This window comes from Crinia signifera, chromosome 5 (genome assembly GCF_055691185.1).
Source record: "Crinia signifera chromosome 5, ASM5569118v1, whole genome shotgun sequence".
Lineage (NCBI taxonomy): Eukaryota > Metazoa > Chordata > Amphibia > Anura > Myobatrachidae > Crinia > Crinia signifera.
The window spans coordinates 195,538,702-195,566,362 of NC_139221.1; the positions used below are offsets into that span (position 1 = coordinate 195,538,702).

A 27,661-nucleotide genomic window follows, 5' to 3' on the forward strand; every position below is an offset into this window, starting at 1 on the left:
ATTAATGATGGCCATTGTTGCCTTTGCCATCAATGTTTTTACATATCAGTGGTCATCCATTGTATTTGACTGACTAGCCTGTAGGCCAATCAGAATATGGGGGCGGGGCTTCACTGGTGTCGTGGGTGGAGCTATGCTTCGTGTACCAGGAAATAGCAAAACAAAACTAGTAGTTTGAGCTTGACATTGATGGTGAGAAACCATCTGGTTCTCCCCCATCGATGTCAAAACTATTGAACATCGACCATAACCCATCGATGGTTTATAAACATCGATGGCCGATATCCATCCCTAATGAGAATTGCATCAACCAATCAGATGGTCTAATTTCCAAACTAATTTGCATAAGGAATTTATTTGCTCTCCATAACTTACTTAGGTCCTTCCTCACCCTAGTGTAATTGAAAACCTATGAAACCAGCCAAAGATGGTTGATGAGAAGAATATTCTTGACCGATTGGCTTCCTGGTTGAAGACTATTGCATGATGGTCCCATCATAAGTAGTGAAATAGAAAACTGTTGACTGACAAAACATAAACCAATCGGAATGGATTGTTTTGAATGAGTATTAATTATGGCCATTGTTGCCTTTGCCATCAATGTTTTTACATATCAGTGGTCATCCATTGTATTTGACTGACTAGCCTGTGGGCCAATCAGAATATGGGGACGGGGCTATGCTCCGTTTCCCAGGAAATAGCAAAACAAAACTAGTAGTTTGAGCTTGACATTGATGGTGTGAAACCATCTGGTTCTCCCCCATCGATGTCAAAACTATTGAACATCGACCATAACCCATCGATGGTTTATAAACATCGATGGCCGATGGCCATCCCTAATGAGAATTGCATCAACCAATCAGATGGTCTAATTTCCAAACTAATTTGCATAAGGAATTTATTTTCTCTCAATAACTTACTTAGGTCCTTCCTCACCCTAGTCTAATAGAAAACCTACAAAACTTTCCAAAGATGGTTGATGACAAGAACATTCTTGACCAATTGGCTTCCTGGTTGAAGATTATTGCATGATGGTCCCATTAAAATTAAAAACTGTTGACTGACAGTACATAAACCAATCGGAATGGATTGTTTTGAATGAGTATTAATGATGGCCATTGTTGCCTTTGCCATCAATGTTTTTACATATCAGTGGTCATCCATTGTATTTGACTGACTAGCCTGTGGGCCAATCAGAATATGGTGGCGGGGCTTCACTGGTGTCGAGGGTGGAGCTATGCTCCGTGTACCAGGAAATAGCAAAACAAAACTAGTAGTTTGAGCTTGACATTGATGGTGAGAAACCATCTGGTTCTCCCCCATCGATGTCAAAACTATTGAACATCGACCATAACCCATCGATGGTTTATAAACATCGATGGCCGATAGCCATCCCTAATGAGAATTGCATCAACCAATCAGATGGTCTAATTTCCAAACTAATTTGCATAAGGAATTTATTTGCTCTCCATAACTTACTTAGGTCCTTCCTCACCCTAGTCTAATTGAAAACCTATGAAACTCGCCAAAGATGGTTGATGAGAAGAATATTCTTGACCAATTGGCTTCCTGGTTGAAGACTATTGCATGATGGTCCCATTAAAATTAAAAACTGTTGACTGACAGTACATAAACCAATCGGAATGGATTGTTTTGAATGAGTATTAATGATGGCCATTGTTGCCTTTGCCATCAATGTTTTTACATATCAGTGGTCATCCATTGTATTTGACTGACTAGCCTGTGGGCCAATCAGAATATGGGGGCGGGGCTATGCTCCGTGTCCCAGGAAATAGCAAAACAAAACTAGTAGTTTGAGCTTGACATTGATGGTGTGAAACCATCTGGTTCTCCCCCATCGATGTCAAAACTATTGAACATCGACCATAACCCATCGATGGTTTATAAACATCGATGGCCGATGGCCATCCCTAATGAGAATTGCATCAACCAATCAGATGGTCTAATTTCCAAACTAATTTGCATAAGAAAATTATTTGCTCTCCATAACTTACTTAGGTCCTTCCTCACCCTAGTCTAATTGAAAACCTACAAAACTAGCCAAAGATGGTTGATGACAAGAACATTCTTGACCAATTGGCTTCCTGGTTGAAGACTATTGCATGATGGTCCCATTAAAATTAAAAACTGTTGACTGACAGTACATAAACCAATCGGAATGGATTGTTTTGAATGAGTATTAATGATGGCCATTGTTGCCTTTGCCATCAATGTTTTTACATATCAGTGGTCATCCATTGTATTTGACTGACTAGCCTGTGGGCCAATCAGAATATGGGGGCGGGGCTTCACTGGTGTCGTGGGTGGAGCTATGCTCCGTGTACCAGGAAATAGCAAAACAAAACTAGTAGTTTGAGCTTGACATTGATGGTGAGAAACCATCTGGTTCTCCCCCATCGATGTCAAAACTATTGAACATCGACCATAACCCATCGATGGTTTATAAACATCGATGGCCGATAGCCATCCCTAATGAGAATTGCATCAACCAATCAGATGGTCTAATTTCCAAACTAATTTGCATAAGGAATTTATTTGCGCTCCATAACTTACTTAGGTCCTTCATCACCCTAGTCTAATTGAAAACCTATGAAACCAGCCAAAGATGGTTGATGAGAAGAATATTCTTGACCAATTGGCTTCCTGGTAGAAGACTATTGCATGATGGTCCCATTAAAATTAAAAACTGTTGACTGACAGTACATAAACCAATCGGAATGGATTGTTTTGAATGAGTATTAATGATGGCCATTGTTGCCTTTGCCATCAATGTTTTTACATATCAGTGGTCATCCATTGTATTTGACTGACTAGCCTGTGGGCCAATCAGAATATGGGGGCGGGGCTTCACTGGTGTCGTGGGTGGAGCTATGCTCCGTGTACCAGGAAATAGCAAAACAAAACTAGTAGTTTGAGCTTGACATTGATGGTGAGAAACCATCTGGTTCTCCCCCATCGATGTCAAAACTATTGAACATCGACCATAACCCATCGATGGTTTATAAACATCGATGGCCGATAGCCATCCCTAATGAGAATTGCATCAACCAATCAGATGGTCTAATTTCCAAACTAATTTGCATAAGGAATGGCAAAGGCAACAATGGCCATCATTAATACTCATTCAAAACAATCCATTCCGATTGGTATATGTACTGTCAATCAACAGTTTTCAATTTTACTACTTTTGATGGGACCATCATGCAACAGTCTTCAACCAGGAAGCCAAATGGTCAAGAATGTTCTTCTCATCAACCATCTTTGGCTGGTTTTACAGGTTTTTTAATTAGACTAGGGTGAGGAAGGACCTAAGTAAGTTATGGAGAGCAAATAAATTCCTTATGAAAATTAGTTTGGAAATTAGACCATCTGATTGGTTGATGCAATTCTCATTAGGGATGACCATCGACCATCGATGTTTGTAAACCATCGATGTGTTATGGTCGATGTTCAATAGTTTTGACATTGATGGGGGAGAACCAGATGGTTTCACACCATCAATGTCAAGTTAAAACGACTAGTTTTGTTTTGAAATTTCCTGGTTGACGGAGCACAACTCCACCCACGACACCAGTGAAGCCCCGCCCCCTTATTTTGATTGGCCCACAGGCCAGTCAGTCAAATACAATGGATGACCACTGATATGTAACAACATCGATGGCAAAGGCAACATGGGCTATCATTAATACGCATTCAAAACAGTCCATTCCAATTGGTTTATGTACTGTCAGTCAACAGTTTTCTATTTTACTACTTTTGATGGGACCATCATGCAATAGTCTTCAACCAGGAAACCAATTGGTCAAGAATGTTCTTGTTAACAACCATCTTTGGCTGGTTGTGTAGGTTTTCAATTAGACTAGGGTTAGGAAGGACCTAAGTAAGTTATGGAGAGCAAATAAATTCCTTATGCAAATTAGTTTGGAAATTAGACCATCTGATTGATTGATGCAATTCTCATTAGGGATGGCCATCGACCATCGATGTTTATAAACCATCAACGGGTTATGGTCAATGTTCAATAGTTTTGACATCGATGGGGGAGAACCAGATGGTTTCACAACATCAATGTCAAGCTCAAACTACTAGTTTTGTTTTGCTATTTCCTGGGACACGGAGCATAGCTCCACCCACGACACCAGTGAAGCCCCACCCCCATATTCTGATTGGCCCACATACCAGTCAGTGAAATACAATGGATGACCACTGATATGTAACAACATTGATTGCAAAGGCAACAATGGCCATCATTAATACTCATTCAAAACAATCCATTCCAATTGGTTTATGTATTGTCAGTCAACAGTTTTCTATTTTACTACTTTTGATGGGACCATCATGCAATAGTCTTCAACAAGGAAGCCAATTGGTCAAGAATGTTCTTCTCATCAACCATCTTTGGCTGGTTGTGTAGGTTTTCAATTAGACTAGGGTTAGGAAGGATCTAAGTAAGTTATGGAGAGCAAATAAATTCCTTATGCAAATTTGTTTGGAAATTAGACCATCTGATTGATTGATGCAATTCTCATTAGGGATGGCCATCGGCCATCGATGTTTATAAACCATCGATGTGTTATGGTCGATGTTCAATAGTTTTGACATCGATGGGGGAGAACCAGATGGTTTCACACCATCAATGTCAAGTTAAAAAGACTAGTTTTGTTTTGCTATTTCCTGGTTGACGGAGCATAACTCCACCCACGACACCAGTGAAGCCCCGCCCCCATATTCTGATTGGCCCACAGGCTAGTCAGTCAAATACAGTGGATGACCACTGATATGTAACAACATCGATTGCAAAGGCAACAATGGCCATCATTAATACTCATTCAAAACAATCCATTCCGATTGGTATATGTACTGTCAATCAACAGTTTTCAATTTTACTACTTTTGATGGGACCATCATGCAATAGTCTTCAACCAGGAAGCCAATTGGTCAAAAATGTTCTTGTTAACAACCATCTTTGGCTGGTTGTGTAGGTTTTCATTTAGACTAGGGTTAGGAAGGACCTAAGTAAGTTATGGAGAGCAAATAAATTCCTTATGCAAATTAGTTTGGAAATTAGACCATCTGATTGATTGATGCAATTCTCATTAGGGATGGCCATCGGCCATCGATGTTTATAAACCATCGATGTGTTATGTCGATGTTCAATAGTTTTGACCTCGATGGGGGAGAACCAGATGGTTTCACACCATCAATGTCAAGCTCAAACTACTAGTTTTGTTTTGCTATTTCCTGGGACACGGAGCATAGCTCCACCCACGACACCAGTGAAGCCCCGCCCCCATATTCTGATTGGCCCACAGGCCAGTCAGTGAAATACAATGGATGACCACTGATATGTAACAACATCGATTGCAAAGGCAACAATGGCCATCATTATTAATCATTCAAAACAATCCATTCCGATTGGTATATGTACTGTCAATCAACAGTTTTAAATTTTACTACTTTTGATGGGACCATCATGCAATAGTCTTCAACCAGGAAGCCAATTGGTCAAGAATGTTCTTGTTAACAACTATCTTTGGCTGGTTGTGTAGGTTTTCAATTAGACAAGGGTTAGGAAGGACCTAAGTAAGTTATGGAGAGCAAATAAATTTCTTATGCAAATTAGTTTGGAAATTAGACCATCTGATTGGTTGATGCAATTCTCATTAGGGATGGCCATCGGCCATCGATGTTTATAAACCATCGATGGGTTATGGTCGATGTTCAATAGTTTTGACATCGATGGGGGAGAACCAGATGGTTTCACACCATCAATGTCAAGCTCAAACTACTAGTTTTGTTTTGCTATTTCCTGGGACACGGAGCATAGCTCCACCCACGACACCAGTGAAGCCCCGCCCCCATATTCTGATTGGCCCACAGGCCAGTCAGTGAAATACAATGGATGACCACTGATATGTAACAACATCGATGGCAAAGGCAACAATGGCCATCATTAATACTCATTCAAAACAATCCATTCCGATTGGTATATGTACTGTCAATCAACAGTTTTCAATTTTACTACTTTTGATGGGACCATCATGCAACAGTCTTCAACCAGGAAGCCAAATGGTCAAGAATGTTCTTCTCATCAACCATCTTTGGCTGGTTTTACAGGTTTTTTAATTAGACTAGGGTGAGGAAGGACCTAAGTAAGTTATGGAGAGCAAATAAATTCCTTATGAAAATTAGTTTGGAAATTAGACCATCTGATTGGTTGATGCAATTCTCATTAGGGATGACCATCGACCATCGATGTTTGTAAACCATCGATGTGTTATGGTCGATGTTCAATAGTTTTGACATTGATGGGGGAGAACCAGATGGTTTCACACCATCAATGTCAAGTTAAAACGACTAGTTTTGTTTTGCTATTTCCTGGTTGACGGCGCATAACTCCACCCACGACACCAGTGAAGCCCCGCCTCCATATTCTGATTGGCCCACAAGCCAGTCAGTCAAATACAATGGATGACCACTGATATGTAACAACATCGATGGCAAAGGCAACATGGGCTATCATTAATACTCATTCAAAACAATCCATTCCAATTGGTTTATGTACTGTCAGTCATCAGTTTTCTATTTTACTACTTTTGATGGGACCATCATGCAATAGTCTTCAACCAGGAAACCAATTGTTCAAGAATGTTCTTGTTAACAACCATCTTTGGCTGGTTGTGTAGGTTTTCTATTAGACTAGGGTGAGGAAGGACCTAACTAAGTTATGGAGAGCAAATAAATTCCTTATACATATTAGTTTGGAAATTAGACCATCTGATTGGTTGATGCAATTCTCATTAGGGATGGCCATCGGCCATCGATGTTTATAAACCATCGATGGGTTATGGTCGATGTTCAATAGTTTTGACATCGATGGGGGAGAACCAGATGGTTTCACACCATCAATGTCAAGCTCAAACTACTAGTTTTGTTTTGCTATTTCCTGGTTGACGGAGCATAACTCCACCCACGACACCAGTGAAGCCGCGCCCCCATATTTTGATTGGCCCACAGGCCAGTCAGTGAAATACAATGGATGACCACTGATATGTAACAACATTGACTGCAAAGGCAACAATGGCCATCGTTAATACTCATTCAAAACAATCCATTCCGATTGGTATATGTACTGTCAATCAACAGTTTTCAATTTTACTACTTTTGATGGGACCATCATGAAATAGTCTTCAACCAGGAAGCCAATTGGTCAAGAATGTTCTTGTTAACAACCATCTTTGGCTGGTTGTATAGGTTTTCAATTAGACTAGGGTTAGGAAGGACCTAAGTAAGTTATGGAGAGCAAATAAATTCCTTATGCAAATTAGTTTGGAAATTAGACCATCTGATTGTTTGATGCGATTCTCATTAGGGATGGCCATCGGCCATCGATGTTTATAAACCATTGATGGGTTATGGTCGATGTTCAATAGTTTTGACATCGATGGGGGAGAACCAGATGGTTTCACACCATCAATGTCAAGCTCAAACTACTTGTTTTGTTTTGCTATTTCCTGGGACACGGAGCATAGCTCCACCCACGACACCAGTGAACCCCCGCCCCCATATTCTGATTGGCCCACAGGCTAGTCAGTCAAATACAATGGATAACCACTGATATGTAAAAACATTGATGGAAAAGGCAACAATGGCCATCATTAATACTCATTCAAAACAATCCATTCCGATTGGTTTATGTACTGTCAGTCAACAGTTTTCAATTTTAATGGGACCATCATGCAATAGTCTTCAACCAGGAAGCCAATTTTTTGATTGAAAAAGCAGGTCTTTATTGTACATAAAGAATGCAAAAAACAGACGATAACAAATATCACACATATACCGTGTCGCAGCACAGCCAAAACACAGTACACATGCAAACAGTATAGTACATATTATAAAATACAGTACAAGATAAACTTACACTATAGACTATACTATGCACTATGCATTCTAACAGTAACATTTACACACCAGTATACAAGACTATGGGTGTGGAGGGTAGGGGGTGAAGGAGGAGGAATCACATGCCCGAAGCTTTATTGACCAGACAGACACATATAAGGGGAGGGCAATAAATAGAAATACATCAACAAAACAACAGACATTGTGAAGTGAGGGGGAAGGGGCCACGGTCCCAAAGTCTTATAAAACAGTCCAAACAAGGGGAAAGGACCAGAAGAAAAGGGGTTTAGTCCTCTTCTTCCTCAGGGCTATCCCGAATGGAATAGTCTCTGAGCAGGCTGTGAACCAGCCTGCGGCAGTCCTGAACGGACATTCTCTCCCTCCGCAATATGAGACGATTTCTGGCAAACCACAAAGCGTCCTTAACACAGTTTATAAGGCGCCAGGCTTCCTGGGTCGCCCCATATGTGTGGGTGCCCGGGAATAGTCCATACAATACCGAAAGGTATGAAAGACAGTTCCTGGGCACGGAGTCCTTGAATTCAGTCTCTAGGGCATCCAACAACAACTGTGCATAGGTGCAGTCCCAGAAGATGTGCATGGAGGTTTCTTCATGCACAAAGCACCAGGGACAATGTCTATACCTACACAAGTTTCGGGAGTGCATGAATGACCGGTGAGGCAAGCCCCCCTGAATGGCCATCCATGACATGTCTTTGTGTCTATTTGTTAGCCTTTTGGAGGCCACATACTCCCAGACAAACTTGGCAGTTGCTGAAGGGAGCCCTGAAATTGGTTCCATGACGTCTTTTGCTCTGATGAGCTTGTGGACATTTTTAGGTTTTCACAAGTCGGGTTTCAATCCCTCCAGTTGGTGCTCCCTCACAAACTTGGACACATCCAGGTAGAACCATGGAGTAGTCCAGTTGTAAGGGATGGAACTGTCCCACTTGTCCCATTTAAGGGTCCTCCACATAGGTAGGAGGAAGAAGCGGGACATGGAGTTCCCCGCAGAGCCGGTACAATTGTCAATCAAAGTTCTGCGGATGCAGTTACATGCAAAGAAGGTTCTCAGCATAGTTGGAATGTCTGGAATGCCTTTGCCACCTTTGAGGGGATCTTTGTACATAACAATCCGCTTGACTCTGTCCATTTTGGAGCCCCAGATGAAGTGGAAAAAAGCCCGTGTGATGGCCTTGCAGATCGCCGCCAGAGGTGGCCAGGCCAGGCCTGGGCGGTGTACTGAAGAACAGGAAGAATCTCATTCCGCAGCACAAGTGTTTTCCCTTCGATGGTAAGGTCTCTGAGACTCCACAATCCCAATTTCTGACGCATTGTCGCAAGTCTTTCATCCCAGCACTTCAGGGCCGCTCCATCTCCTCCGAACCAGACACCAAGGATCTTGATGAGGTCTGGCTTTACCGTGAAGGGAAATGGGGCGGAGGATGACAGGTGCCACTTTCCGAAGAGCATAGCCTCTGACTTTCCAAGGTTAACCTTTGCTCCTGAAGCACGGCCGAAGTCCTCGCAGGTCTGGACGAGAGCTGTCACTGATATCTGGTCTGCGCAGAACACAGTGACGTCATCCATGTACAGCGAACACTTGGCCTCTGGCTGGTCTGGACCCGGTGCGGTGATCCCTCTGATCTCTTGATTTTGCCTGATGGATACAGCGAAGAGCTCTATAACACAAACAAAAAGAAGAGGTGAAAGAGGGCAGCGTTGTCTGACCCCAGACATGACAGAGAAGGGGTCAGTCTTCCAGCCGTTCACCAGCACCGAGCTGTAAATGTCAAGGTACATCAGGTTAACATAAGAACAGAACAGCTCACCAAGACCAAATTTACGCAGTACCTTGCCCATCAGCTCATGGGAGACACGGTCAAAGGCCTTTTCCTGATCAAGACTGATCAGGGCTGTGCACACATTACGGTCTTTCACGTAATGGACCGTGTCTCTGAGGAGGGCAAGGCTGTCTGCGATTCTGCGGCCGGGAATGGCGCAGGTTTGGTCTGGATGAACGATCTGCCCAATGACAGCCTTCAGCCGGTTGGCCAGTACCTTGGCGAGGATCTTGTAATCCACGTTCAGAAGAGAGATGGGACGCCAGTTTTTCAGGTCACATCTCTCCCCCTTACGCTTATACAAGATCGTGATCATTCCTTCCCTCAGCGAAGGAGGCATTTTGCCCTCCACCACCATCTCCTCGTACAGCTCGAGCAGGTCCGGGCCAATGAGATCCCACAGCGCGACATAAAGCTCTGCTGGGAGACCATCACCGCCCGGAGTCCTGCCCTGCCTAAAGGATTTAGCGGCAGAGAGCACCTCCTCCAACGCCAGGGGAGTGTCCATGGCTGATTTACCTGCAGGATCAATAGTGTTAGTGATACCTGACAGGAACTTATCCGCCTCATCGGTGTCTGTAGTCTTAGGGGAGTAGAGGTCGCTGTAGTAGTCGCAAACGACCTTCATCACGCCCTCCTTCCCCTGTCTGGGGATGCCATTCTCATCACGCAGCTCTGTCAGGGGCGTATGGCCAGAGTGGAGTTTCCTGAAAAAGAAAGAAGTACACTTCTCACCCTTCTCCAGATTCTCCACCTTGGAACGGAAGACGATACGTCTGGACTCCTCCTCAAATTGCCTTTTCAGGCTCTTTTTGGTTTTTCTGAGGTTCCTCTTACGGTCGCATGCCTGGATACGCCCTTTAGCCTGAAAGAAACTGCGGATGTTAGATTTGGCATATTCCCACCAATCAGACATACAGTCAAAGTAACATTTGTCATTCTTCCATGTGATGTAGGCATCCTTAAGCTCAGCCAGTACTTCCTCCCTTTCCAGTAAGGCACAATTCAACTTCCAGGAGCCTGGGCCAGATGGAAAACCATGGCCCAGAACCCCTTGGAAGAGAATGGCCCTGTGGTCAGAGAAGAAGCAGGGAACCATAGAATGTCTAACCTGCTGCACTGCCCGGGATGTGAACACAAAGTCAATGCGGGAACGCACGGAGCCATCGGGGCGGCTCCACGTGAAATTCACGGAGCCAGCCCCCATGGAGCCCACAGCGTCCCGCAGTGATGCTTCGGCCACCATTTCCCTGAGCAGGTTGGACGTGATGTCCAGCTTCGCAGAGTTGCAGGTGCTTCGACCATCCCCTTCAATCGGGCAGTTGAAGTCCCCGGCCATCACTACAGCCCTGGTGGTGGCGAGCTGGGTCCGCAGGGTCTGGAATAATTCCAAACGCTCATTCTTAAAGGGTGAAGCATACACGCAGATTAGCCTGATAGGCTCACCTGCCCAGGACCCATCTACGACGAGCAATCTGCCGCAGACAAACTCCTGAACAGAATCTAACGTGAAGAGGCTGCCCCTAATAAGAATGGCTACCCCTGCAGACTTACACTCACCTCCACCGGACCAGTAGGACGGACCATGGGACCACTGCCGGGCCAGGTGCCTGTAGGACCTGGAGAAAGGGAGAGAGCATTCCTGCAACATATACACATCACATTTCTGAATGTCAAGAAAGGAAAAAATAGTTTTACGTCTGTTCTTGTCCTTAATGCTCCTTACATTAATGGTAAAAAGATTAAAAGCTACCATTTGTTAAGAGAAAAAGGTTACTGTGGCGATACGTATACTTTACCACTCCCATCGGGAGGTGCTTCCTCTGGGTCGGCCACCGGATCTCCCTGCTGGGGTGTCTCGATGTTGTTGAGCAGTTGGTCGATGTTGTTGAGGCTGTCAAGCTCAGGCACCCCACTCTCCTCGAAGACCTCTGCATATGCCTCCATCTCCTCCTCGAGGGTGAGGGAGTCCTGGTCTGGCTCGACCGATTCGACTGCCGCTTTCTTGGAAGATTCTGGGTCAGCAGCTGGGCTGTCTAACTCCTTCCTCTTCCTTCTCGGCTGTACATTTCCTGCATGGGCAAGTGGTGGAAACTCTTCCTCGGAGAGGAGAGGGACAGGGAGGGGGCGAGAGGGGGTGGTGGGAAGAAGGGTGGGTTGGATCACAGGTCGGGAGGGTGAGGGAGGAGGGGTGGTGCGAGCAGCCGGGATGGGAGTAGCTGTCACAGAGGGAGGGAGGGGAGGAGGGTAAGGAATGGTGGGGGAAGGTTTCTTACCACCTTGGTTTTGCGGAACCTTCTTCCTCTGCACTGGTGTGGGTGGCACCTTGGGAGGGACGATCACACCCGATGCTGCTGCGGCGTAGGATCTTGCTCTACTTGGACAGTCCTTGTAGACATGATCCACTGAGCCACACAGGTTGCAGGTTCTCTTCGTGGGGCAGTCCTTTGTCTCGTGACCGGCCAGTCGACAAATCCTGCAAGCCAGGACCTTGCATTCCTTCCCAAAGTGGTCCTTTCCATCACACTTACGACAAGTGCGTGGCTGGTCCACGTAGTGGATAAGTCCTGCAGTTCCCACCAGGGAGAAGCACGGTCTGAGGTGCTTGACTCCATCTGGGCACGAAGTGTCCTTGTGCAGCCTGACAATCACCGACCACTTTCCAGTCCAGAGTCCATTCTCGTAAAGGATCCTTGTGGGGTCCTTTATGACGGTGCAGGATCTGCTGAGAAAAGTGACGATGTCCTTGATGTTTGTGTGTGGGCTTCGCATTGAAACCGTCACCCGCCTCTCCTCTCTTTGGATAGGGCAGTTGCCCACAAAGCGAGAGAGAGGGGACTCAGGCTTCGCCGCTTTCACCGCTTCCCAATACCTCTTGCAGATTGCGATGGAGGCAAAGGTGGCGTAGAAGATGCCTCTGAAGAAGCTCTGGACGCTGAGCATTTCAGGGGCAGAGAATCCTTGCTCCAGGACCATCTTCTTGCCGAAGTATTCAACTGTCATGTCCGGCACCTGGCCATCTAACTCCTTTAGCTTCATCACCACGGTCTGCCTCATCCAGGGCTCCAGGGCTGGGACGCCTTTGGAATGGTCCTGGACGGGCACCGTCGGTGGTGTCACAGAAGGGGCAGTGGAGCTAGGGCCGGCCAATCTGGTCGGACATTCGGCCGGTGACTTACCCTTCTTCCCGGGCTTCCTCCCAGCGAGGGGGGCCGAAGTGGAGGCGGTGGCCATCCTTCCGGCTTCTCGGGGCAGCTGAAGTCGAGGCAAAGGGTCTTCTCCGGCGACGAGAGGAGGAGATGAAGGGGATGCTTCAGAGGGCAGAGCAACACAAGTCTAACCCTCCAAGGAGGCTAGAGAGCGATGCACGGCTTCAGAGGGCAGAGCAAAGCAAGTCTAACCCTCCACGGAGGCGGCGGAGGCTTCAGAGGGCAGAGCAGAAAAGTCTGACCCTCCTAGGCAGCTCGGGAGTGCTGCAAGGCTTCGAGAGGGCAGAGCAAACAAGTCTGCCTCTCCCAGGTGGCTAGGGTGCGTTGATCTCCTCTTCAGGCGAAATCCTCTACTCCTCGCAGTCGGGGGCGGAGCTTCTTCCTCAGCATCGAGAGGAGGAGGGGTCGGCAGTCGCTTCGGAGGGCAGCAGAGCAAGGTTGAGCCTCAGTCTCCTCCTCGCAGTCTCCGCTCAATTCACTCTTCTCGGCCTGGCAGCGGTAGCCCTGAGAAGGACCGTTGTCGGTCCAAGAAACAAGGAGCAGAGCTGCCTCTCAATATAAACTGATAAGAACAGATACTACACTTGATCTTAGCCAAAAGGCCGAGAAGACCAGGAAGCCAATTGGTCAAGAATGTTCTTGTTATCAACCATCTTTGGCTGGTTTTGTAGGTTTTCTATTAGACTAGGGTGAGGAAGGACCTAAGTAAGTTATGGAGAGCAAATAAATTCCTTATGCAAATTAGTTTGGAAATTAGACCATCTGATTGGTTGATGCAATTCTCATTAGGGATTGCCATCAACCATCGATGTGTTATGGTCGATGTTCAATAGTTTTGACATTGATGGGGGAGAACCAGATCAATGTCAAGCTCAAACTACTAGTTTTGTTTTGCTATTTCCTGGGACACGGAGCATAGCTCCACCCACGACACCAGTGAAGCCCCTCCACCATATTCTGATTGGCCCACAGGCTAGTCAGTCAAATACAATGGATGACCACTGATATGTAAAAACATTGATGGCAAAGGCAACAATGGCCATCATGAATACTCATTCAAAACAATACATTTCGATTGGTATATGTACTGTCAATCAACTGTTTTCAATTTTACTACTTTTGATGGGACCATCATGCAATAGTCTTCAACCAGGAAGCCACTTGGTCAAGAATGTTCTTGTTATCAACCATCTTTGGCTGTTTTTGTAGGTTTTCAATTAGACTAGGGTGAGGAAGGACCTAAGTAAGTTGTGGAGAGCAAATAAATTTCTTATGCAAATTAGTTTGGAAATTAGACCATCTGATTGGTTGATGCAATTCTCATTAGGGATGGCCATCGGCCATCGATGTTTATAAACCATCGATGGGTAATGGTCGATGTTCAATAGTTTTGACATCGATGGGGGAGAACCAGATGGTTTCACACCATCAATGTCAAGCTCAAACTACTAGTTTTGTTTTGCTATTTCCTGGGACACGGAGCATAGCTCCACCCACGACACCAGTGAAGCCCCTCCACCATATTCTGATTGGCCCACAGGCTAGTCAGTCAAATACAATGGATGACCACTGATATGTAAAAACATTGATGGCAAAGGCAACAATGGCCATCATGAATACTCATTCAAAACAATACATTTCGATTGGTATATGTACTGTCAATCAACTGTTTTCAATTTTACTACTTTTGATGGGACCATCATGCAATAGTCTTCAACCAGGAAGCCACTTGGTCAAGAATGTTCTTGTTATCAACCATCTTTGGCTGTTTTTGTAGGTTTTCAATTAGACTAGGGTGAGGAAGGACCTAAGTAAGTTGTGGAGAGCAAATAAATTTCTTATGCAAATTAGTTTGGAAATTAGACCATCTGATTGGTTGATGCAATTCTCATTAGGGATGGCCATCGGCCATCGGCCATCGATGTTTATAAACCATCGATGGGTAATGGTCGATGTTCAATAGTTTTGACATCGATGGGGGAGAACCAGATGGTTTCACACCATCAATGTCAAGCTCAAACTACTAGTTTTGTTTTGCTATTTCCTGGGACACGGAGCATAGCTCCACCCACGACACCAGTGAAGCCCCACCCCCATATTCTGATTGGCCCACAGGCCAGTCAGTGAAATAGAATGGATAACCACTGATATGTAACAACATCGATGGCAAAGGCAACAATGGCCATCATTAATACTCATTCAAAACAGTCCATTCCGATTGGTTTATGCACTGTCAGCCAACAGTTTTCAATTTTAATGGGACCATCATGCAATAGTCTTCAACCAGGAAGCCAATTGGTCAAGAATGTTCTAGTTATCAACCATCTTTGGCTGGTTTTGTAGGTTTTCTATTAGACTAGGGTGAGGAAGGACCTAAGTAAGTTATGGAGAGCAAATAAATTCCTTATACAAATTAGTTTGGAAATTAGACCATCTGATTAGTTGATGCAATTCTCATTAGGGATGGCCATCGGTCATCGATGTTTACAAACCATCGATGTTTACAAACCATCGATGGGTTATGGTAGATGTTCAATAGTTTTGACATCGATGGGGGAGTACCAGATGGTTTCACACCATCAATGTCAAGCTCAAACTACTAGTTTTGTTTTGCTATTTCCTGGGACACGGAGCATAGCTCCACCCACGACACCAGTGAAGCCCCGCCCCCATATTTTGATTGGCCCACAGGCTAGTCAGTCAAATAAAATGGATGACCACTGATATGTAAAAACATTGATGGCAAAGGCAACAATGGACATCATTAATACTCATTCAAAACAATCCATTCCGATTGGTTTATGTATTGTCAGTCAACAGTTTTCTATTTTACTACTTTTGATGGGACCATCATGCAATAGTCTTCAACCAGGAAGCCAATTGGTCAAGAATGTTCTTCTCATCAACCATCTTTGGCTGGTTTTATAGGTTTTCAATTAGACTAGGGTTAGGAAGGATCTAAGTAAGTTATGGAGAGCAAATAAATTTCTTATGCAAATTAGTTTGGAAATTAGACCATCTGATTGGTTGATGCAATTCTCATTAGGGATGGCCATCGGCCATCGATGGTTATAAACCATCGATGGGTTATGGTCGATGTTCAATAGTTTTGACATCGATGGGGGAGAACCAGATGGTTTCACACCATCAATGTCAAGCTCAAACTACTAGTTTTGTTTTGCTATTTCCTGGGACACGGAGCATAGCTCCACCCACGACACCAGTGAAGCCCCGCCCCCATATTCTGATTGGCCCACAGGCCAGTCAGTGAAATACAATGGATGACCACTGATATGTAACAACATCGATGGCAAAGGCAACAATGGCCATCATGAATACTCATTCAAAACAATCCATTCCGATTGGTATATGTACTGTCAATCAACAGTTTTCAATTTTACTACTTTTGATGGGACCATCATGCAATAGTCTTCAACCAGGAAGCCAATTGGTCAAGAATGTTCTTGTTAACAACGATCTTTGGCTGGTTGTGTAGGTTTTCAATTAGACTAGGGTTAGGAAGGACCTAAGTAAGTTATGGAGAGCAAATAAATTTCTTATGCAAATTAGTTTGGAAATTAGACCATCTGATTGGTTGATGCAATTCTCATTAGGGATGGCCATCGGCCATCGATGTTTATAAACCATCGATGGGTTATGGTCGATGTTCAATAGTTTTGACATCGATGGGGGAGAACCAGATGGTTTCACACCATCAATGTCAAGTTAAAACGACTAGTTTTGTTTTGCTATTTCCTGGTTGACGGAGCATAACTCCACCCACGACACCAGTGAAGCCCCGTCCCCATATTCTGATTGGCCCACAGGCCTGTCAGTGAAATACAATGGATGACCACTGATATGTAACAACATCGATTGCAAAGGCAACAATGGCCATCATTAATACTCATTCAAAACAATCCATTCCGATTGGTATATGTACTGTCAATCAACAGTTTTCAATTTTACTACTTTTGATGGGACCATCATACAATAGTCTTCAACCAGGAAGCCAATTGGTCAAGAATGTTCTTGATAACAACCATCTTTGGCTGGTTGTGTAGGTTTTCAATTAGACTAGGGTTAGGAAGGACCTAATTAAGTTATGGAGAGCAAATAAATTCCTTATGCAAATTAGTTTGGAAATTAGACCATCTGATTGGTTGATGCAATTCTCATTAGGGATGGCCATCGGCCATCGATGTTTATAAACCATTGATGGGTTATGGTCGATGTTCAATAGTTTTGACATCGATGGGGGAGAACCAGATGGTTTCACACCATCAATGTCAAGCTCAAACTACTAGTTTTGTTTTGCTATTTCCTGGTTGACGGAGCATAACTCCACCCACGACACCAGTGAAGCAACGCCCCCATATTCTGATTGGCCCACAGGCCAGTCAGTGAAATAAAATGGATGACAACTGATATGTAACAACATCGATGGCAAAGGCAACATGGGCTATCATTAATACTCATTCAAAACAATCCATTCCAATTGGTTTATGTACTGTCAGTCAACAATTCTCTATTTTACTACTTTTGATGGGACCATCATGCAATAGTCTTCAACCAGGAAGCTACTTGGTCAAGAATGTTCTTGTTATCAACCATCTTTGGCTGGTTTTGTAGGTTTTCTATTAGACTAGGGTGAGGAAGGACCTAAGTAAGTTATGGAGAGCAAATAAATTCCTTATACAAATTAGTTTGGAAATTAGACCATCTGATTATTTGATGCAATTCTCATTAGGGATGGCCATCGGCCATCGATGTTTATAAACCATCGATTGGTTATGGTCGATTGTCAATAGTTTTGACATCGATGGGGGAGAACCAGATGGTTTCACACCATCAATGTCAAGCTCAAACTACTAGTTTTGTTTTGCTATTTCCTGAGACACGGAGCATAGCCCCACCCCCATATTATGATTGGCCCAAAGGCCTGTCAGTGAAATACAATGGATGACCACTGATATGTAACAACATCGATGGCAAAGGCAACAATGGCCATCATTAATACTCATTCAAAACAATCCATTCCGATTGGTTTATGTATTGTCAGTCAACAGCTTTCTATTTTACTACTTTTGATGGGACCCTCCTGCAATAGTCTTCAACCAGGAAGCTACTTGGTCAAGAATGTTCTTGTTATCAACCATCTTTGGCTGGTTTTGTAGGTTTTCTATTAGACTAGGGTAAGGAAGGACCTAAGTAAGTTATGGAGAGCAAATAAATTCCTTATGCAAATTAGTTTGGAAATTTGACCATCTGATTGGTTGATGCAATTCTCATTAGGGATGGCCATCGGCCATCGATGTTTCTAAACCATCGATGGGTTATGGTCGATGTTTAATAGTTTAGACATCGATGGGGGAGAACCAGATGGTTTCACACCATCAATGTCAAGCTCAAACTACTAGTTTTGTTTTGCTATTTCCTGGGACACGGAGCATAGCTCCACCCACAACAACAGTGAAGCCCCACCCCCATATTCTGATTGGCCCACTGGCCAGTCAGTGAAATACATTGGATGTCCACTGATATGTAACAACATCGATGGCAAAGGCAACAATGGCCATCATTAATACTCATTCAAAACAATCCATTACGATTGGTTTATGTATTGTCAGTCAACAGTTTTCTATTTTACTACTTTTGATGGGACCATCATGCAATAGTCTTCAACCAGGAGGCCAATTGGTCAAGAATGTTCTTCTCATCAACCATCTTTGGCTGGTTTTATAGGTTTTCAATTAGACTAGGGTAAGGAAGGACCTAAGTAAGTTATGGAGAGCAAATAAATTCCTTATGCAAATTAGTTTGGCAATTAGACCATCTGATTGGTTGATGCAATTCTCATTAGGGATGGCCATCGGCCATCGATGTTTATAAACCATCGATGGGTTATGGTCGATGTTCAATAGTTTTGACATCGATGGGGGAAAACCAGATGGTTTCACACCATCAATGTCAAGCTCAAACGACTAGTTTTGTTTTGCTATTTCCTGATTGACGGAGCATAACTCCACCCACGACACCAGTGAAGCCCCGCCCCCATATTCTGATTGGCCCACAGGCCAGTTAGTGAAATACAATGGATGACCACTGATATGTAACAACATCGATGGCAAAGGCAACAATGGCCATCATTAATACTCATTCAAAACAATCCATTCCGATTGGTTTATGTACTGTCAGTCAACAGTTTTCTATTTTACTACTTTTAATGGGACCATCATGCAATAGTCTTCAACCAGGAAGCTAATTGGTCAAGAATGTTCTTGTTAACAACCATCTTTGTCTGGTTGTGTATGTTTTCAATTAGACTAGGGTGAGGAAGGACCTAAGTAAGTTATGGAGAGCAAATAAATTCCTTATGCAAATTAGTTTGGAAATTAGACCATCTGATTGGTTGATGCAATTCTCATTAGGGATGGCCATCGGCCATCGATGTTTATAAACCATCGATGTGTTATGGTCGATGTTCAATAGTTTTGACATCGATGGGGGAGAACCAGATGGTTTCACACCATCAATGTCAAGCTCAAACTACTAGTTTTGTTTTGCTATTTCCTGGGACACAGAGCATAGCTCCACCCACGACACCAGTGAAGCCCCACCCCCATATTCTGATTGGCCCACTGGCCAGTCAGTGAAATACATTGGATGTCCACTGATATGTAACAACATCGATGGCAAAGGCAACAATGGCCATCATTAATACTCATTCAAAACAATCCATTACGATTGGTTTATGTATTGTCAGTCAACAGTTTTCTATTTTACTACTTTTGATGGGACCATCATGCAATAGTCTTCAACCAGGAGGCCAATTGGTCAAGAATGTTCTTCTCATCAACCATCTTTGGCTGGTTTTATAGGTTTTCAATTAGACTAGGGTAAGGAAGGACCTAAGTAAGTTATGGAGAGCAAATAAATTCCTTATGCAAATTAGTTTGGAAATTAGACCATCTGATTGGTTGATGCAATTCTCATTAGGGATGGCCATCGGCCATCGATGGTTATAAACCATCGATGGGTTATGGTCGATGTTCAATAGTTTTGACATCGATGGGGGAGAACCAGATGGTTTCACACCATCAATGTCAAGCTCAAACTACTAGTTTTGTTTTGCTATTTCCTGGGACACGGAGCATAGCTCCACCCACGACACCAGTGAAGCCCCGCCCCCATATTCTGATTGGCCCACAGGCCAGTCAGTGAAATACAATGGATGACCACTGATATGTAACAACATCGATGGCAAAGGCAACAATGGCCATCATGAATACTCATTCAAAACAATCCATTCCGATTGGTATATGTACTGTCAATCAACAGTTTTCAATTTTACTACTTTTGATGGGACCATCATGCAATAGTCTTCAACCAGGAAGACAATTGGTCAAAAATGTTCTTGTTAACAACGATCTTTGGCTGGTTGTGTAGGTTTTCAATTAGACTAGGGTTAGGAAGGACCTAAGTAAGTTATGGAGAGCAAATAAATTTCTTATGCAAATTAGTTTGGAAATTAGACCATCTGATTGGTTGATGCAATTCTCATTAGGGATGGCCATCGGCCATCGATGTTTATAAAGCATCGATGGGTTATGGTCGATGTTCAATAGTTTTGACATCGATGGGGGAGAACCAGATGGTTTCACACCATCAATGTCAAGTTAAAACGACTAGTTTTGTTTTGCTATTTCCTGGTTGACGGAGCATAACTCCACCCATGACACCAGTGAAGCCCCGTCCCCATATTCTGATTGGCCCACAGGCCTGTCAGTGAAATACAATGGATGACCACTGATATGTAACAACATCGATTGCAAAGGCAACAATGGCCATCATTAATACTCATTCAAAACAATCCATTCCGATTGGTATATGTACTGTCAATCAACAGTTTTCAATTTTACTACTTTTGATGAGACCATCATGCAATAGTCTTCAACCAGGAAGCCAATTGGTCAAGAATGTTCTTGATAACAACCATCTTTGGCTGGTTGTGTAGGTTTTCAATTAGACTAGGGTTAGGAAGGACCTAATTAAGTTATGGAGAGCAAATAAATTCCTTATGCAAATTAGTTTGGAAATTAGACCATCTGATTGGTTGATGCAATTCTCATTAGGGATGGCCGATGGCCATCGGCCATCGGCCATCGATGTTTATAAACCATTGATGGGTTATGGTCGATGTTCAATAGTTTTTACATCGATGGGGGAGAACCAGATGGTTTCACACCATCAATGTCAAGCTCAAACTACTAGTTTTGTTTTGCTATTTCCTGGTTGACGGAGCATAACTCCACCCACGACACCAGTGAAGCAACGCCCCCATATTCTGATTGGCCCACAGGCCAGTCAGTGAAATAAAATGGATGACCACTGATATGTAACAACATCGATTGCAAAGGCAACAATGGCCATCATTAATATTCATTCAAAACAATCCATTCCGATTGGTATATGTACTGTCAATCAACAGTTTTCAATTTTACTACTTTTGATGGGACCATCATGCAATAGTCTTCAAACAGGAAGCCAATTGGTCAAGAATGCTCTTGTTAACAACCATCTTTGGCTGGTTGTGTAGGTTTTCAATTAGACTAGGGTTAGGAAGGACCTAAGTAAGTTATGGAGAGCAAATAAATTTCTTATGCAAATTAGTTTGGAAATTAGACCATCTGATTGGTTGATGCAATTCTCATTAGGGATGACCATCGGCCATCGATGGTTATAAACCATCGATGGGTTATGGTCGATGTTCAATAGTTTTGACATCGATGGGGGAGAACCAGATGGTTTCACACCATCAATGTCAAGCTCAAACTACTAGTTTTGTTTTGCTATTTCCTGGGACACAGAGCATAGCTCCACCCACGACACCAGTGAAGCCCCGCCCCCATATTCTGATTGGCCCACAGGCCAGTCAGTGAAATACAATGGATGACCACTGATATGTAACAACATCGATGGCAAAGGCAACAATGGCCATCATGAATACTCATTCAAAACAATCCATTCCGATTGGTTTATGTACTGCCAATCAACAGTTTTCAATTTTAATAATCTTGATGGGACCATCATGCAATAGTCCTCAACCAGGAAGCCAATTGGTCAAGAATGTTCTTGTTAACAACCATCTTTGGCTGGTTGTGTAGTTTTCAATTAGACTAGGGTTAGGAAGGACCTAAGTAAGTTATGGAGAGCAAATAAATTTCTTATGCAAATTAGTTTGGAAATTAGACCATCTGATTGGTTGATGCAATTCTCATTAGGGATGGCCATCGGCCATCGATGGTTATATTAATGATGGCCATTGTTGCCTTTGCCATCAATGTTGTTACATATCAGTGGTCATCCATTGTATTTCACTGACTGGCCTGTGGGCCAATCAGAATATGGGGGCGGGGCTTCACTGGTGTCGTGGGTGGAGCTATGCTCCGTGTCCCAGGAAATAGTAAAACAAAACTAGTAGTTTGAGCTTGACATTGATGGTGTGAAACCATCTGGTTCTCCCCCATCGATGTCAAAACTATTGAACATCGACCATAACACATCGATGGTTTACAAACATCGATGGTCGATGGTCATCCCTAATGAGAATAGCATCAACCAATCAGATGGTCTGATTTCCAAACTAATTTGCATAAGAAATTTATTTTCTCTCTATAACTTACTTAGGTCCTTCCTAACCCTAGTCTTATTGAAAACCTATAAAACCAGCCAAAGATGGTTGTTAACAAGAACATTCTTGACCAATTGGCTTCCTGGTTGAAGACTATTGCATGATGGTCCCATCAAAATTATTAAAATTGAAAACTGTTGGCTGACAGTACATAAACCAATTGGAATGGATTGTTTTGAATGAGTATTAATGATGGCCATTGTTGCCTTTGCCATCGATGTTGTTACATATCAGTGGTCATCCATTGTATTTCACTGACTGGCCTTTGGGCCAATCAGAATATGGGGGTGGGGCTATGCTCCGTGTCCCAGGATATAGCAAAACAAAACTAGTAGTTTGAGCTTGACATTGATGGTGTGAAACCATCTGGTTCTCCCCCATCGATGTCAAAACTATTGAACATTGACCATAACCCGTCGATGTTTTATAAACATTGATGGCCGATGGCCATCCCTAATAAGAATTGCATCAACCAATCAGATGGTCTAATTTCCAAACTAATTTGCATAAGGAATTTATTTGCTCTCCATAACTTACTTAGGTCCTTCCTAACCCTAGTCTAATTGAAAACCTACACAACCAGCCAAAGATGGTTGTGAACAAGAACGTTCTTGACCAATTGGTTTCCTGGTTGAAGACTATTGCATGATGGTCCCATCAAAAGTAGTAAAATAGAAAACTGTTGACTGACAGTACATAAACCAATTGTAATGGACTGTTTTAATGAGTATTAATGATAGCCCATGTTGCCTTTGTCTTAAATGTTGTCACATATCAGTGGTCATCCATTGTATTTGACTGACTGGCCTATGGGCCAATCAGAATATGGGGGCGGGGCTTCACTGGTGTCGTGGGTGGAGTTGTGCTCCGTCAACCAGGAAATAGCAAAACAAAACTAGTCGTTTTAACTTGTTATTGATGGTGTGAAACCATCTGGTTCTCCCCCATCGATGTCATAACTATTGAACATCGACCATAACACATCGATGGTTTACAAACATCGATGGTCGACGGCCGATGGCCATCCCTAATTAGAATTGCATCAACCAATCAGATGGTCTAATTTCCAAACTAATTTGCATAAGAAATTTATTTGCTCTCCATAACTTACTTAGGTCCTTTCTAACCCTAGTCTAATTGAAAACTAACACAACCAGCCAAAGATGGTTGTTAATAAGAACATTCTTGACCAATTGGCTTCCTGGTTGAAAACTATTGCATGATGGTCCCATCGAAAGTAGTAAAATTGAAAACTGTTGAGTGATAGTACATATACCAATCGGAATGGATTGTTTTGAATGAGTATTAATGATGGCCATTGTTGCCTTTGCAATCAATGTTGTTACATATCAGTGGTCATCCATTGTATTTGACTGACTAGCCTGTGGGCCAATCAGAATATGGGGGCGGGGCTTTACTGGTGTCATGGGTGGAGTTATGCTCCGTCAACCAGGAAATAGCAAAACAAAACTAGTCGTTTTAACTTGACATTGATGGTGTGAAACCATCTGGTTCTCCCCCATCGATGTCAAAACTATTGAACATTGACCATAACACATTGATGGTTTACAAACATCGATGGTCGATGGCCATTCCTAATGAGAATTGCATCAACCAATCAGATGGTCTAATTTCCAAACTAATTTGCATAAGTTATTTATTTGCTCTCCATAACTTACTTAGGTCCTTCCTCACCCTAGTCTAATTGAAAACCTATAAAACCAGCCAAAGATGGTTGATGAAAAGAACATTCTTGACCAATTGGCTTCCTGGTTGAAGACTATTGCGTGATGGTCCCATCAAAATTATTAAAATTGAAAACTGTTGGCTGACAGTACATAAACCAATCGGAATGGATTGTTTTGACTGAGTATTAATGATGGCCATTGTTGCCTTTGCCATCAATGTTTTTACATATCAGTGGTCATCCATTGTATTTGACTGACTACCCTGTTGGCCAATCAAAATATGGGGGCGGGGCTTCACTGGTGTCATGGGTGGAGCTATGCTCCGTGTCCCAGGAAATAGCAAAACAAAACTAGTAGTTTGAGCTTGACATTGATGGTGTGAAACCATCTGGTTCTCCCCATCGATGTCAAAACTATTGAACATCGACCATAACCCATCGATGGTTTATAAACATCGATGGCCGATGGTCATCCCTAATGAGAATTGCATCAACCAATCAGATGGTCAAATTTCCAAACTAATTTGCATAAGGAATTAATTTGCTCTCCATAACTTACTTAGGTCCTTCCTCACCCTAGTCTAATTGAAAACCTATAAAACCAGGCAAAGATGGTTGATGAGAAGAATGTTCTTGACCAATTGGCTTCCTGGTTGAAGACTATTGCGTGATGGTCCCATCAAAATTATTAAAATTGAAAACTGTTGGCTGACAGTACATAAACCAATCGGAATGGGTTGTATTGACTGAGTATTAATGATGGCCATTGTTGCCTTTGCCATCAATGTTTTTACATATCAGTGGTCATCCATTGTATTTGACTGACTAGCCTGTGGGCCAATCAAAATATGGGGGCGGGGCTTCACTGGTGTCGTGGGTGGAGCTATGTTCCGTGTCCCAGGAAATAGCAAAACAAAACTAGTAGTTTGAGCTTGACATTGATGGTGTGAAACCATCTGGTTCTCCCCCATCGATGTCAAAACTATTGAAAATCAACCATAACCCATTGATGGTTTATAAACATCGATGGCCGATGGCCATCCCTAATGAGAATTGCATCAACTAATCAGATGGTCTAATTTCCAAACTAATTTGTATAAGGAATTTATTTGCTCTCCATAACTTACTTAGGTCATTCCTCACCCTAGTCTAATAAAAAAACCTACAAAACCAGCCAAAGATGGTTGATAACTAGAACATTCTTGACCAATTGGCTTCCTGGTTGAAGACTATTGCATGATGGTCCCATCAAAATTATTAAAATTGAACACTGTTGGCTGACAGTACATAAACCAATCGGAATGGATTGTTTTGAATGAGTATTAATTATGGCCGTTGTTGCCTTTGCCATCGATGTTGTTACATATCAGTGGTCATCCATTGTATTTCACTGACTGGCCTGTGCGCCAATCAGAATATGGGGGTGGGGCTCCACTGGTGTCGTGGGTGGAGCTATGCTCCGTGTCCCAGGAAATAGCAAAACAAAACTAGTAGTTTGAGCTTGACATTGATGGTGTGAAACCATCTGGTTCTCCCCCATCGATGTCAAAACTATTGAACATCGACCATAACCCATCGATGGTTTATAAACATCGATGGCCGATGGCCGATGGCCGATGGCCATCCCTAATTAGAATTGCATCAACCAATCAGATGGTCTAATTTCCAAACTAATTTGCATAAGAAATTTATTTGCTCTCCATAACTTACTTAGGTCCTTTCTAACCCTAGTCTAATTGAAAACTAACACAACCAGCCAAAGATGGTTGTTAATAAGAACATTCTTGACCAATTGGCTTCCTGGTTAAAAACTATTGCATGATGGTCCCTTCGAAAGTAGTAAAATTGAAAACTGTTGATTGACAGTACATAAACCAATCGGAATGGATTGTTTTGAATGAGTATTAATGATGGCCGTTGTTGCCTTTGCCATCGATGTTGTTACATATCAGTGGTCATCCATTGTATTTCACTGACTGGCCTGTGCGCCAATCAGAATATGGGGGTGGGGCTTTACTGGTGTCATGGGTGGAGTTATGCTCCGTCAACCAGGAAATAGCAAAACAAAACTAGTCGTTTTAACTTGACATTGATGGTGTGAAACCATCTGGTTCTCCCCCATCGATGTCAAAACTATTGAACATTGACCATAACACATTGATGGTTTACAAACATCGATGGTCGATGGCCATTCCTAATGAGAATTGCATCAACCAATCAGATGGTCTAATTTCCAAACTAATTTGCATAAGTAATTTATTTGCTCTCCATAACTTACTTAGGTCCTTCCTCACCCTAGTCTAATTGAAAACCTATAAAACCAGCCAAAGATGGTTGATGAGAAGAACATTCTTGACCAATTGGATTCCTGGTTAAAGACTATTGCATGATGGTCCCATCAATAGTAGTAACATTGAAAACTGTTGACTGAAAGTACATAAACCAATCGGAATGGATTGTTTTGAATGAGTATTAATGATGGCCATTGTTGCCTTTGCCATCGATGTTTTAACATATCAGTGGTCATCCATTGTATTTCACTGACTGGCCTGTGGGCCAATCAGAATATGGGGGTGGGGCTTCACTGGTGTCGTGGGTGGAGCTATGCTCCGTGTCCCAGGAAATAACAAAACTAGTAGTTTGAGCTTGACATTGATGGTGTGAAACCATCTGGTTCTCCCCCATCGATGTCAAAACTATTGAACATCGACCATAACCCATCGATGGTTTATAAACATCGATGGCCGATGGCCATCCCTAATGAGAATTGCATCAACCAATCAGATGGTCTAATTTCCAAACTAATTTGCATAAGGAATGTATTTGCTCTCCATAACTTACTTAGGTCCTTCCTCAGCCTAGTCTAATAGAAAAACCTACAAAACCAGCCAAAGATGGTTGTTAACAAGAACATTCTTGACCAATTGGCTTCCTGGTTGAAGACTATTGCATGATGGTCCCATCAAAAGTAGTAAAATAGAAAACTGTTGACTGACAGTACATAAACCAATTGTAATGGACTGTTTTGAATGAGTATTAATGATAGCCCATGTTGCCTTTGCCATCAATGTTGTTACATATCAGTGGTCATCCATTGTATTTGACTGACTGGCCTGTGGGCCAATCAGAATATGGGGGCGGGGCTTCACTGGTGTCGTGGGTGGAGTTGTGCTCCGTCAACCAGGAAATAGTAAAACAAAACTAGTCGTTTTAACTTGTCATTGATGGTGTGAAACCATCTGGTTCTCCCCCATCGATGTCAAAACTATTGAACATCGACCATAACACATCGATGGTTTAC

The 27,661-nt window shown here is 43.0% G+C and overlaps 1 protein-coding gene and 1 non-coding gene across 2 annotated transcripts in view; both read right to left on the minus strand.

Annotated features, from left to right (window-relative positions):
• The window catches only part of LOC146005773 (uncharacterized), a 58,690-nt gene extending 45,863 nt beyond the window's left edge, over positions 1–12,827 (minus strand). The window contains exon 1 of the mRNA XM_083145197.1: positions 12,212–12,827. Coding sequence (XP_083001323.1) covers positions 12,212–12,827 — 616 coding nt within the window. The remainder of the gene's footprint in view (positions 1–12,211) is intronic.
• Positions 12,828–13,402: 575 nt separating this feature from the next.
• LOC146006090 (U2 spliceosomal RNA) lies at positions 13,403–13,593 on the minus strand. The gene has a single exon (XR_014444104.1). It is a non-coding gene; the product is annotated as a U2 spliceosomal RNA (small nuclear RNA).
• Positions 13,594–27,661: the final 14,068 nt, after the last annotated feature.